The sequence below is a fragment of the Astyanax mexicanus genome, chromosome 5, assembly GCF_023375975.1.
Source record: "Astyanax mexicanus isolate ESR-SI-001 chromosome 5, AstMex3_surface, whole genome shotgun sequence".
Classification (NCBI taxonomy): Eukaryota; Metazoa; Chordata; class Actinopteri; order Characiformes; family Acestrorhamphidae; genus Astyanax; species Astyanax mexicanus.
In genome coordinates, this window is record NC_064412.1 from 45,475,676 (window position 1) to 45,489,257 (window position 13,582).

The window sequence follows — 13,582 nt, forward strand, 5'->3', positions numbered from 1 at the left end:
TGGTAGAATTTGTTAGGACTTAATTAGAAGCTAGGAGTTGTTAGGAGTTGTTAGGACTTTGTTAGGAGTTGTTAGGACTGTGTTAGGAGTTGTTAGGACTGTGTTAGGAGTTGATAGGACTTTGTTAGGTCTTTGTTATTACTTGTTAAAGCTGTCCACAAGTAGCTATTTCCAGGTCTCCAAAAGAGTTCTTTAAAGGTTCGGATCACAAAGGGTTAAGCTAATTTTTTTTTCATCAATTTCAACTGTTTTTTAATTATAATTAGGAACAAAGAACAATTAATTCAAATTGCATTGAAAACACTGACAGGTTTGAACTCTGGTTGTCAAGTTACAAGCCCAACAACTACCTCACTGCGCCAAAGCTGGGGAACAATAGTCTGCTTTACCGTGGGAAGAAGAAAAAATGGAGGGAAGAAGGGGGAAGAAGGGAAAAGGAAAGAAAGCGAGAAAAAGAAAAGTTAACCATCGAGCAAAAACTGAAAAATGAAACAATAGTCTGCTTTACCGTGGGAAGAAGAAAAAATGGAGGGAAGAAGGGGGAAGAAGGGAAAAGGAAAGAAAGCGAGAAAAAGAAAAGTTAACCATCGAGCAAAAACTGAAAAATGAAACAATAGTCTGCTTTACCGTGGGAAGAAGAAAAAATGGAGGGAAGAAGGGGGAAGAAGGGAAAAGGAAAGAAAGCGAGAAAAAGAAAAGTTAACCATCGAGCAAAAACTGAAAAATGAAATGGTTCTGCCTCTTTTAAAGAACTGCAGTGTTTATTTCGTTGAATATGTTTCTTTTTATATTATTATTGTCATTTTCTGAGCTAAAGGGAAGATCGGGGCAGATACAAAGGTCGCGAGTTCAAATCCCAGTGTGCTATCAAAGAACAGCAGCTTAGATTTTAAATGTAACTAGAATCTACTGAAATTTAGAGGCATTTAAACACGTTTTTCTATACACTAATCTTAATTTACTGTTAATCTCTAAATTATGTGAAAAAAAAAATACATTTTATGTACTATAAAAGGCTTATCACAAATTGTTACATAGTATAACATGTATACCACAGTGTTCTATATATTATAACCGGTATACCACAATATTTTACATAGTATAAAATGTATACCACAATATTGTAGATACCAGAATATTTTATTTACTATTAAAGGTATACCACAATATTTTATACAGTATTAAAGTTATATCACAATATTTTATATGGTATAACAGGTATACCAGCATTTATTTTACATAGTATAACAAGTGTACCACTATATTTTATATAGTATAACAGATACCACAATATTTTATATAGTATAACAGATGCCACAATATTTTATATAGTATTAAAGGTATGCCACACAATTTTATATAGTATTAAAGGTATATCTCAATATTTTATATAGTATGACAGGTATACCAGCATTTATTTTACATAGTAAAACAGTTATACCACAATATTTTACATAGTATAACACGTGTACCACTATATTTTATATACTATAACAGATGCCACAATATTTATATAGTAAAAAAGATGCCACAATATTTTACATAGTATAACATGTATACCACAATATTTTATATAGTATAACAGACGCCACAATATTTTATATATTTGAAGGTGGTTTTTATAATATGTATTTTTTTTTACTAACCAGACTTAAATTATGAATTGAATTTCAAAGGAATTCGTTTGAATTCACACTCAAAATCAAAGAGTGTAATTTTTTAAAGAGTGTATCTCTTTAAGCCACGCTTTAAGGTGGCGAGGATTTTGATTGGTCAGAAATAGAAGTCCCGCGGTGGAGAAACATTTAATTGGTTAAAAATGGAAAGAGCGTCGGGCAAGCGCTGCGATTTGATAGGCAAGAAATGGAGACACGCCAGGGGTTTTGATTGGTAAGAAATGGACGGGATAAACGAGGAGTAGATTTCATTGGTAAGAAATGGACGCTGTGCCGTGAGCTGATTGGAGAGAAATGGAAGCGGCGTTGGAAGAAGAGTGACACGATTGGCGTGCTGAAAGCCGGCGCTTGTGCGCCACTCTACAAGCAAGCTGGGGAACAATAGTCTGCTTTACCGTGGGAAGAAGAAAAAATGGAGGGAAGAAGGGGGAAGAAGGGAAAAGGAAAGAAAGCGAGAAAAAGAAAAGTTAACCATCGAGCAAAAACTGAAAAATGAAACAATAGTCTGCTTTACCGTGGGAAGAAGAAAAAATGGAGGGAAGAAGGGGGAAGAAGGGAAAAGGAAAGAAAGCGAGAAAAAGAAAAGTTAACCATCGAGCAAAAACTGAAAAATGAAACAATAGTCTGCTTTACCGTGGGAAGAAGAAAAAATGGAGGGAAGAAGGGGGAAGAAGGGAAAAGGAAAGAAAGCGAGAAAAAGAAAAGTTAACCATCGAGCAAAAACTGAAAAATGAAATGGTTCTGCCTCTTTTAAAGAACTGCAGTGTTTATTTCGTTGAATATGTTTCTTTTTATATTATTATTGTCATTTTCTGAGCTAAAGGGAAGATCGGGGCAGATACAAAGGTCGCGAGTTCAAATCCCAGTGTGCTATCAAAGAACAGCAGCTTAGATTTTAAATGTAACTAGAATCTACTGAAATTTAGAGGCATTTAAACACGTTTTTCTATACACTAATCTTAATTTACTGTTAATCTCTAAATTATGTGAAAAAAAAAATACATTTTATGTACTATAAAAGGCTTATCACAAATTGTTACATAGTATAACATGTATACCACAGTGTTCTATATATTATAACCGGTATACCACAATATTTTACATAGTATAAAATGTATACCACAATATTGTAGATACCAGAATATTTTATTTACTATTAAAGGTATACCACAATATTTTATACAGTATTAAAGTTATATCACAATATTTTATATGGTATAACAGGTATACCAGCATTTATTTTACATAGTATAACAAGTGTACCACTATATTTTATATAGTATAACAGATACCACAATATTTTATATAGTATAACAGATGCCACAATATTTTATATAGTATTAAAGGTATGCCACACAATTTTATATAGTATTAAAGGTATATCTCAATATTTTATATAGTATGACAGGTATACCAGCATTTATTTTACATAGTAAAACAGTTATACCACAATATTTTACATAGTATAACACGTGTACCACTATATTTTATATACTATAACAGATGCCACAATATTTATATAGTAAAAAAGATGCCACAATATTTTACATAGTATAACATGTATACCACAATATTTTATATAGTATAACAGACGCCACAATATTTTATATATTTGAAGGTGGTTTTTATAATATGTATTTTTTTTTACTAACCAGACTTAAATTATGAATTGAATTTCAAAGGAATTCGTTTGAATTCACACTCAAAATCAAAGAGTGTAATTTTTTAAAGAGTGTATCTCTTTAAGCCACGCTTTAAGGTGGCGAGGATTTTGATTGGTCAGAAATAGAAGTCCCGCGGTGGAGAAACATTTAATTGGTTAAAAATGGAAAGAGCGTCGGGCAAGCGCTGCGATTTGATAGGCAAGAAATGGAGACACGCCAGGGGTTTTGATTGGTAAGAAATGGACGGGATAAACGAGGAGTAGATTTCATTGGTAAGAAATGGACGCTGTGCCGTGAGCTGATTGGAGAGAAATGGAAGCGGCGTTGGAAGAAGAGTGACACGATTGGCGTGCTGAAAGCCGGCGCTTGTGCGCCACTCTACAAGCACAGGTGACAAGGTGTCCAACATACCACTTTAAAGGGTCGGATCACAAAGGGTGAAATAAAAAACTTTACATAAATTCACATTTTAAAATTATTATTAGAAACAAGCAAGCATTAAAACTGCTGCTTGAAGATGTGATAGTTTGTGGTTGTACCAGGGGTGATTATATTAATAATACACGGAGACTGATTTCACAAGACGGTTCTCTTTACTTATATGTGTCACGCACCCTTCCAACTCTGCCTCTCTTGTTCTTGGTTCGGTTACCTCACAAGGGTGCCATCAAGTGGTAAGTAACTGAACTACAACTACATACAATACATCACATCTCTCTCCTTAAGATAGATATTCCCTGAACAGTTCTATCCTGTCGTAACTTCTGTTAATTATTGACTTGTCTTTGCAAACCAACACATACAATTTCTTTTACTAAATAAACTCTTACTTCATAGTACAACCGTACAACTAAATGTTACTTGGCAGTATTTCTCTTACTCAAAATTCACAACTTAAATAATGCCTTATAGAACAGAAAAATAAAATAAAAACTGCAAAAACATTTTCTTTCTTTTTTTTTTTTTTTTTTTTTTTCCATTACTTAAGTTCATGGAGAATAACGTGATGGTGGTTTGATCCCTCTGCCCACTCGTGACCTCTTCACCACTTCTTCATTCATGGTAGGTGTTGCAGATATTTTCACAGGTGACGATGCTGGTGTCTGGAATGATGCATCGTGTTCTGCAGGTTGTCTTTCTCCTGGATCATAGTCTTCCAGATGTGGAGGACTCTGTGTTGTGAAAGTCTTTTCTCTGGTTTTCAGCAGGTGTCGCCTGTTTCTTCTGTAGGTGTTTCCATCAGGTGTTTTGATGACGAAGGATCTTGGCGTGTCATGACTTTTCAACACAGTTGCTGGTTGCCAGTTTTCTTTCACTTTTACTCTGACCCTTTCACCTTCCTCGAGAACTGGTAGATGTTTTGCTCCACGATCAAAGTAATGTTTCTGTTTCAGCTGCCTGTCTTTGATGTGTTTGTGTGCATTCTCGTGTACTTGCGGTCTCAGGAGCTGTGTTGATGTAGGCAATTTTGTTTTCAGTCTCCGTCCCATTAACAACTGAGCAGGAGACAGCTTAACACTATCTAGTGGTGCATTTCTGTACTCCATCAAAGCAATGTACGGGTCGTTCTGGCACTCTGCAGCTTTCTTTAACAGATTTTTCACTGTCTGAATTGCTCTTTCACTTTGTCCATTAGACTGTGGAAATCCTGGGCTGGATGTGGTGTGTATGAATTCCCAGTGCTGTGTGAACGTTCTGAATTCTGCACTTGAGAATTGTGGACCATTGTCCGACACTACTTCATCAGGAATTCCATGTCTTGAGAAGATGGACTTGAAAGCTGTCACTACATGTCCACTTGTTGTTTGTGCGAGCTTGGCGATCTCTGGAAACTTGGAGAAGTAATCCACACACATCAGATAATCACCTTGGTTGTAGTGAAACAGATCAACGCCAACTTTCGCCCATGCTCTGTCCGGTATTTCATGGCTGATGAGTGGTTCTTTGGTGTTATTGCGTTTGAACATATTGCAGACTGAACACTGCGTAACAACATCCTCAATGTCTTTTGCCATTCCTGTCCAGTACATGACATCTCTGGCTCTTTCTTTGCATTTCACGATGCCTAGGTGAGACTCATGAACTCTCTCCAGCATGTCTGTCCTCAAGCTATGTGGTACCACAACTCGTGAGCTTTTGAAGAGTAGGCCATCAGAGCAGGTGAGCTCTTCTCTGAAAGTCCAATACTTCCTGACCTCTGGTGGAACGTGTCTGATTTCTGCAGGCCATCCTGTCTGTACGCAGTTCATCACCAGTCGCATCTCTTCATCTGCTGCAGTTGCTGTCCTGAAGGCATTCAGCCTTTCGGTTGAGATTGGCAGGTAAGATGACAACACATGAACTTGCAATTCCTCTTCCAATAGTGGTTCGGTGTGCTCTTTGAGATAGGCACGGCTCAGTGTATCTGCAATATACAACTCTTTGCCAGGTTTGTATTTCACTGTTAGGTCATAGGGTTGTAGTCTCATGAGCATTCTTTGTAATCGAGGAGGGGCTTTCTGTAGTGACTTTTTGAACACTGTCTCTAGGGGCTTTGGTCTGATTCAACGTGCACAGATTTCCCATAAATGTACTGGTTGAATTTCTCACATCCAAAGACGATAGCTAAAAGCTCTTTCTCAATCTGAGCGTATCTTTTCTGACACTCAGTGAGAGACCTCGATCCAAATGCTACAGGCTGTCCTCCTTGCAGTATCACGGCTCCTAATCCTTCAGAACTTGCGTCTACTGAGAGCGTTACGTCTTTACTGACATCAAAGTATCTCAATACTGGGGTGTTACTCACCAGTGACTTGAGTTTTCTGAAGCTCTCTTGCTGCTCAAAGTCCCAATGCCATGCTGTGTCACTTTCTAGCAGTTTTCTCACCGGTGCACTCACCTCTGCCAGATTCGGTATGAATTTTGCCAGATATTGCAGCATTCCCAGGAACCTCATCAGAGCTGCTTTATCTTCTGGTTCGGGCATGTTCTGTATCGCTCTGACCTTTTCTGGGTCGGGCTTCAATCCGTCTGCTGACAAGACATGTCCAACATAGCTGACTTCAGTCATCCTGATCTTGCACTTAGCTCGATTCAGTTTCAGGTTGATGCTCCTGATTCTGTCTAACAGCTGTCTCAGTCGTTTGTCATGCTGCTCCATATTTTCTCCCCAAACAAGAATGTCATCAACAATGTTCACGACTCCCTCCAGGTCTTCTAGACGCTGTGCTATGCACTTTTGAAACACCTCTGGAGCGGAGGAGATACCAAAAGGTAATCTCAGGAAACGATACCTTCCAAACGGAGTGTTGAAAGTACACAGTTTGGAGCTTTTGTCATCGAGTTGCACTTGCCAGAAGCCATGGTTGGCATCAAGTACAGAGAACACTTTGGCATTAGGCATTTCCGCGACTATCTCTTCAACTGTGCGTAGTGGATAATGCTCTCGGCGTATCGCTTTATTCAAGTCCTGTGGGTCAATACAAATCCTTAATTTGTTTGGTTTGGCTACAGTCACCATGCTATTTACCCAGTCAGTGGGCTCTGTTTGTCTCGCAATGACTCCAATGTCTTCCATTCTGTTTAGTTCTTCTTTGACTCTGTTTTTCAATGCTACAGGTACTTTGCGTGGTGGATGAATGACTGGTGGAACATCTTTGTACAGCTGGATATGGTGCAATCCTGGAACACATCCTAAGCCTGTGAATAAATCTTCATATTCACCTAAGATGTCGTCTTCATTTCCTATTTTGAACACTCTTTTGATCAGCCCAAGCTCTGTACATGCATCTCTGCCAATAATTGCTGGCGAATTACCCTCAACAACTTGGAATTCCAGCTTATATTCTTTGTCTTTGTGGTAACACTGCAGCTTTGCCTTGCCTTTTGGCTCCATCGTGTGGCCAGAATACGTAACAAGCTTGCACTTGGATTTCAGCAGTGCTTTCTTGTTTGCTACTTTCTCATATTCTTTATATGGCAATACATTGCACTCTGCTCCTGTGTCTAGCTTAAATGTCAATGCATGATTATTTATTTTCAGTGCTTGTGTCCATTGCTGATTTTCCTTTTCCTTTGCAGAAACTTCATCCATACGTTTGATCGGCACATTTTCTTTCATTTCAATGCACCCTAGAAACATTTCAGCATCTTCTTCCTGTTCCAATTCATGAACTTTTCTCTCTGTTTTCTTTGTGTTGCCCTTTTGTTTTGGTGTTTTGCACATACGGCCGAAGTGATTCTTTCTTGAGCATTTGTTGCAAACTTTTCCGTATGCTGGACATTTCTTTGGCTCGTGTGTGTATCCACATCTGGTGCATTCCTCATTGCCTTTCCTAGCACTTTTTACATGCATGCTATCTTGCTTAGCTCTGGGCTTTGTTTTTGTTATTTTTTTCACTGCGATGTCTGATTCCTCTTGCAGAGCTTTCATGTGACTTTGAGTAACTTCGTTAGCTCGACAAATGTCTAATGCTCTTTTCACATCCAAATCCTCTTCTCGTAAGAGTCTTGCCCTCACTATGTCATTGTTAACTCCACACACTATGCGGTCTTTTATCAGTTCATCTGTCAAAGCTCCAAATCCACAATCCTTAGCCTTATTTTTCAAATCAGTCACGTATGCGTCAATGGTTTCGTTTTGCCCTTGCCCTCTCGTGAAGAAGATATGTCTCAGGTAAGTTACATTCTTTCTTGGTTCACAGTATTTCTTAAAGCTTTCTTTCAGAGCCTTCAAATCCAATTCTCCCTCACCAAATTCCATTGTGTTATATACCTTCAAGGCTTCATCTCCGGCCACATGTAGAAACGTTGCACACTGCCTTTGTTCACTCTTCTCCGCCAGCCCAGATGCGATGAGATAGAGATCGAACTTTTCCAAATTCTCCAGTTTTCAGCGACGTTCCCCTCGAAGCTCAGACTATTTGGAGGTTTCAGTTGCTCCATAGTTCCACTTGTTTACTTCTGACACCATGTGATAGTTTGTGGTTGTACCAGGGGTGATTATATTAATAATACACGGAGACTGATTTCACAAGACGGTTCTCTTTACTTATATGTGTGTCACGCACCCTTCCAACTCTGCCTCTCTTGTTCTTGGTTCGGTTACCTCACAAGGGTGCCATCAAGTGGTAAGTAACTGAACTACAACTACATACAATACATCACAGAAGACAAGCGTGATCTTGCAAGACCGGCTGTGTACAAGGTTCTCATTGCATACGTGATTGCATTATCCCCGACTTTCAGACCAGGAAGGCAGATGCTTTCACATTATGCCACGAGTGACCTGTAGAAACACAGCAAATTTTGACACCTCTGTCATATTGGAGCAATAGGGAATCAAGCAACATTTTTCAACTATTTACAATTTTGAATTTACTGCTAATACATTTTTACAAAACAAATCTTTAATAGTTTGTTTTATGGTAATCTTGTGAAAGTAAGTTTGAATTTTGGTCACATTTTCCCAATCTGTAATACATTTTTAGAACTAATTTTAAATGAAACCCAGCACGCACAGATTAATTCATGTACAGTAGTCAAAAGACATAAAAATCTCCATGTTTCTTATATAATTATTTACTTTGAGATTTCATTGATTATTTTGAGACCTGTTTGTAGAAAATTTGAAGAAAACTCACAGACTAGTTTGAAATCTCAAATTTTCAAACTTAAAAAATCACAATAACTATGCACTTTTCTAACAGACTTGTCAATTGTCAATCTTAGTGTGCTCTTTAACAAGTTATTAAACTGTTTTACACAGTAAAGGGAGAAAGACTTATTGTCAGTTTTTCTGGCTCAAAATCAAGATAATATTGTCTGTATATATATATATATATATATATATATATATATATATATATATATATATATGTCTGTAAGTTTGTGTATTGATAGGATCAAAGGTTCTTGTCTTAGGTCCGTTTAAAAAAAGGCCTGTAAAATCACTGTTTCTATTTGGCTATTGTAGAGGGAAAAAATGTCCGATTTGGCTCAAAATTGGTAATCAAGATCATACAATCACTATATATATATGTGTGTCTAAATTTGTGAGTTGATAGATCAAAGGGTTCTTGACATTTAGCCATGTAATTAATAAAAACCTACCATGGGACATTCTGACCAATGTACTGATGCCACAAATGTTCAAAAAGTCAAGTTTTTAAATATAATTATTTACCTACATGGTCGTCCGATTACAACAAGACCATTTTTTTAACGGGATCAGTAAAAAATTCATAGGATAAGTTTGCAAACTTTGATTTTTAAACAACAGGCCACTGAAGAAAAAGAAAGCATTTTTTGTAAAGACATGTAATTGCAAAGATGTTAAGGTTACAGGAGTGCATAAAACTGCAAAATAATTACATGTCCTGGTGACATGTACAGTGAGATATCCTTGATTTTCTGTTATAGCGCCCCCTAGAGGCCAATCCTTTTAAAACTTTACAGGATAATAGAAGGTCCCTAGGACCTATGGTGTAGACATATCATAATGATTGGTGAATGTTTAGCCTGTCAAAACCCAGCTGAAATGTGATTGGCTAATAGGTCCCAGAAATTTTGATTTATCAGGATAAGTATCACTTATAGGTTGAGATATGATATGTAATATGAGACTCTGCATACCAAATTTGAGCTTGATAGCATGTAGGGTTGCAGAGAAATCTACAGGAAAGTTTACATCATAATTATACCGCCCCCTATTGGACTACTCAAATGAAACTTTACAGGCAACTTCAGAGTCTACTTCTTAACACATCTGTGAAATTTCAGATTTTTGTGTTCATTTGCATTTTATAGCTAATTGGCATGCACATCACAAAATTTTAAATATATTTATTTACAATGAGCCTCTCCTAATTTTTTTCATTTTTTTTTATTGTTCACCTAAAACTCTGAAACAAGTTCTCAAAAGCAGGTTTTGAGAATTATGCTAATTAGCGCAAAATTTAAATAGGCGGAGCCTAGTGATTCTATTGACCTTTTTGATTTGTCATGACCCAAGGAACAAGAAAAAAGGGTTTAAAAATGTGAAAAATGTGCCTGAGTAGTGGGAGGGAGTACTAGCATGTGACCAGGTTTCATGCCTCTAGACCTTATGGTTTAGGCTGTGTGATCAGACTAATAATAATAATAAAAATCGTTTCCAACAATAGGTTCCCAAGCAACTGCGTGCTCAGACCCCTAATAATAATCGGAACAATTACAATAGGGTTCCCTAGCACTGCGTGCTCAGACCTCTAAAAATCTGAGCAAAAACAATAGGTCTAACAATAGGTCATCTAATAATAATAAGAAGAAGAAGAAGAAGAAGAAGAAGAAGAAGAAGAAGAAACATTCTAGAAAAACAATAGGTTCCCAAGCAATTACATTGCTTGTTCACCTAAAACTATGTTGCTTGGTCACCTAATAATAATAATAAGAAAAATTCTAGCAAAAACAATAGGAGAATTAAGAATAAGAAGTCTGACTGCGTGCTCGGACCCCTAATTAGTGGTATTCACATCACCTGGCAAGTGGTCTTATGAGGAATGCTTTAATAGAAAAGCATACGTTTAAATTATAAGTAGTTTATGGAATTGCTAAATCTAATTAATCTCTTATTTTCACTCAAAAAATAAACATTCTTGGGACTGTAGATAAAGACAGCTATATGCCTACCCATAATGTGCATGTGTTTGCTTAAAATTGAAACTGTGGTGGGGATGTTCCCTGCTTGACTGTTTTCAATTAAAACTGCACCATTGACCAGCAATCAATCCCATCTTGAAAAGTCCCAGCCAAGAACAAGACAACAGGCTCTATATCCACTGATGCCACCTTACCTATGTGCTACACCAAAAGTGTGTATTTCAGTGCTCCTTAAGGGTTTCTTCTGGAATCAGGGGTATTGATTGGAAACGTTTGTCCCCTCTACTGCAGTAACTGCATTGACTCTTCTGCAAACTGTATGGAGAACTGATTGTATTCAGTCAGTGATGTGGGGTGATTGGTTCTGCCATTATAACTCATCCCACAGGTATTAGGTTGAGATCCATCATTACAGAACGTTGCTACATTGTTCCACCCATGGTCATAATGGGTCTTCTTTATGGAGGTGAGAATCATTGTGACTGATAAAGTCGCAAACCGATGACCAGACATTCTCCTTCAGAATTTTCTGGTAGAGAGCAGAATTCATAGTTCCATCTATTACAGCTGGTTGTTGAGGTCCTAAAGCAGAAAAACAGCCACATTCCATCACACTACCAACACCATGTTTGACTTTTATGATGTATGATGTTCTTTTTAAAAATGATGTGCTAGATGTAACAGGACACACACTCACAAAGTCCCGGAGATCATCAAGCAGTGGTTTTTGAGTTTGGACCTCTCCCATTTTCTCTCTTATAACTCTGACCTTAACTAAGTTGAGTGAGACCTGCAGTCTACAAGTGTTTTTTTATATTTACTCAGGTTATATTTGTCTGATATTAAAGTTTATTTAATAATCTGAAAAATGTAACAAAAAAGTAAATCTCCAAAGGGGGGGGGGGGGGGGGGATTGACACTGTAGTTATACATATTTAAGACTACACAGTCAAAAATGTAGTACAGTAGAAGATGGTTTTGGTCATCTTTTCATATTCAATATGAATATCATCATTGTCTAAATTTTTTCTCCAGATTTCTTTAATTACCCTGCTTCTGTACCATATCTGTGGCATAATAAAGCTCCGATTTGAATTAAATCAACTCTTATTGAGAGCTATCCAGGCTAAAGTAAATCTTTACTGCCCTCGTTTGCAATGAATGTAAGTAATATACACCTTCTTGTGAACTGTTGATATATTTATTTTAATTTGAAGCAGAGACAGATTAGTAGTATACGAAATAATTAAAGCCCCCCCCCTCTTCTGCTCCACACAGACACACACACACAGAGCGAGCAACCCCCCTCTCCACCTTACATACACACACACACACAAAACAAGCCTCCCCCACTTTCCACCTCACACACACACACACACAGTGAGCCCCCCTTTCTCTTCACCTCACACCCAGAGCAAGGCCCCCTTCTTTTGCACCTTTCACAAAAATAGAGATTCTATGCTCTCTCACCCAGCTCCACTTAGTCTTATACCCTAAACACAACAGTGCATTTTTTAATACTCAGTAACCATTGAACATTACTGCAGATTCACTGTGTGTGTGTGTGTGTGTGTGTCTGTGTTCGTGGTTCTCTGCATTTGGTTTATCTCCTCTCAAAAATGTCTCTTTTACGTCTTAAACATTTCAGCAGTCTAATCAGAGAAGAATTTCCAGAAAATAGAAGAAAGTTTATTTAGATGTTACCTTGGAATCCATGATGACCTCACTGACCACTTTGCTTTTGGTGCGATATTTGTTGGTTTAGGGAAGGTAGTAATGGTCCTTTTCCAGCAAGAAACTTTTTTTTTCTGAGGTCCTCAGAAACTGTGCTAACCTGCCCAAGTGTCGTAGAGAGCAGACTTTGATAGACAATTGTTCTTTACTAAAACAGGACTTTTCATCCGATTGATTCTACATACTTTTTCAACTCACAAATATTTTGAATTTAAAATAATTTCCCCCATGTTACGTGGATCTGCATTTAGAAAGTGTCGCCTTGGTGCCAAATAGATCTTCCCTGATGAATCTACACCCGCCAATGACCTGCACGCTCTGGCCGGATAGGGCGGGCATTTTCAAATATAACGCAACTCACTCGCGTCAGTCGGGAGATGAGAGCTGAGAGGAAAGACCTGTGTTAAGAGATTCCGTGACTGTTTAAGCTGTTTCTGTGTTTCCTGTGAATAGTTGTGAGTAGCGAATGTTTGGCTGAAAGTGGAGTTTGTTGTTCGTTTCTGTGAGATTGAGGTGTGTTTGTCTGAGTGTACCCCTCTCCCTCACCACTCCACTCTGTTGCACTTTGGTGGACAGATAAGTTGGGCCCTTCACATTATTCATCACGTAGGTAACACAATGTCTAGACACACCAGGTAAGGGGCGGGTGCCACTGCTGTATTTTTGGTTTAGTTTAGTTTTTGGGTTGGGCAGGTTAGCACACTTTTTTTTATTATTTTCTTTCCTTTGGCATCGTACACAAGGCATTTTAGTTTAAAGAAACAGCTTATTAGTATTTGATATATTTTTGTATCTTTCATTTGCTATTAGTTTATTGTACAAAATTTTGTAAACAACCAGTAAAATCTAAATCTCTGCTTCCAGTCTGCTTTTATTCCAACATTTTTATTT

The 13,582-nt window shown here is 37.6% G+C and overlaps 1 protein-coding gene across 1 annotated transcript; it reads right to left on the reverse strand.

The window, feature by feature from the left end:
• Positions 1 to 3,772: 3,772 nt before the first annotated feature.
• On the reverse strand, positions 3,773 to 6,305 carry LOC125802188 (uncharacterized protein K02A2.6-like). The gene is made up of 2 exons (XM_049479410.1): positions 6,207 to 6,305; positions 3,773 to 5,734 (listed from the first exon to the last, which is right to left on the reverse strand). Exon 2 carries the CDS (start codon positions 5,599 to 5,601, stop codon positions 4,330 to 4,332), a length of 1,272 nt encoding a protein of 423 aa, XP_049335367.1. The 5' UTR covers positions 5,602 to 5,734; positions 6,207 to 6,305; the 3' UTR covers positions 3,773 to 4,329.
• Positions 6,306 to 13,582: the final 7,277 nt, after the last annotated feature.

Excerpts from the sequence above, each read along its gene's own strand:
- LOC125802188 (XM_049479410.1), bottom strand. The coding sequence starts at position 5,601 with ATGCGACTGGTGATGAACTGCGTACAGACAGGATGGCCTGCAGAAATC.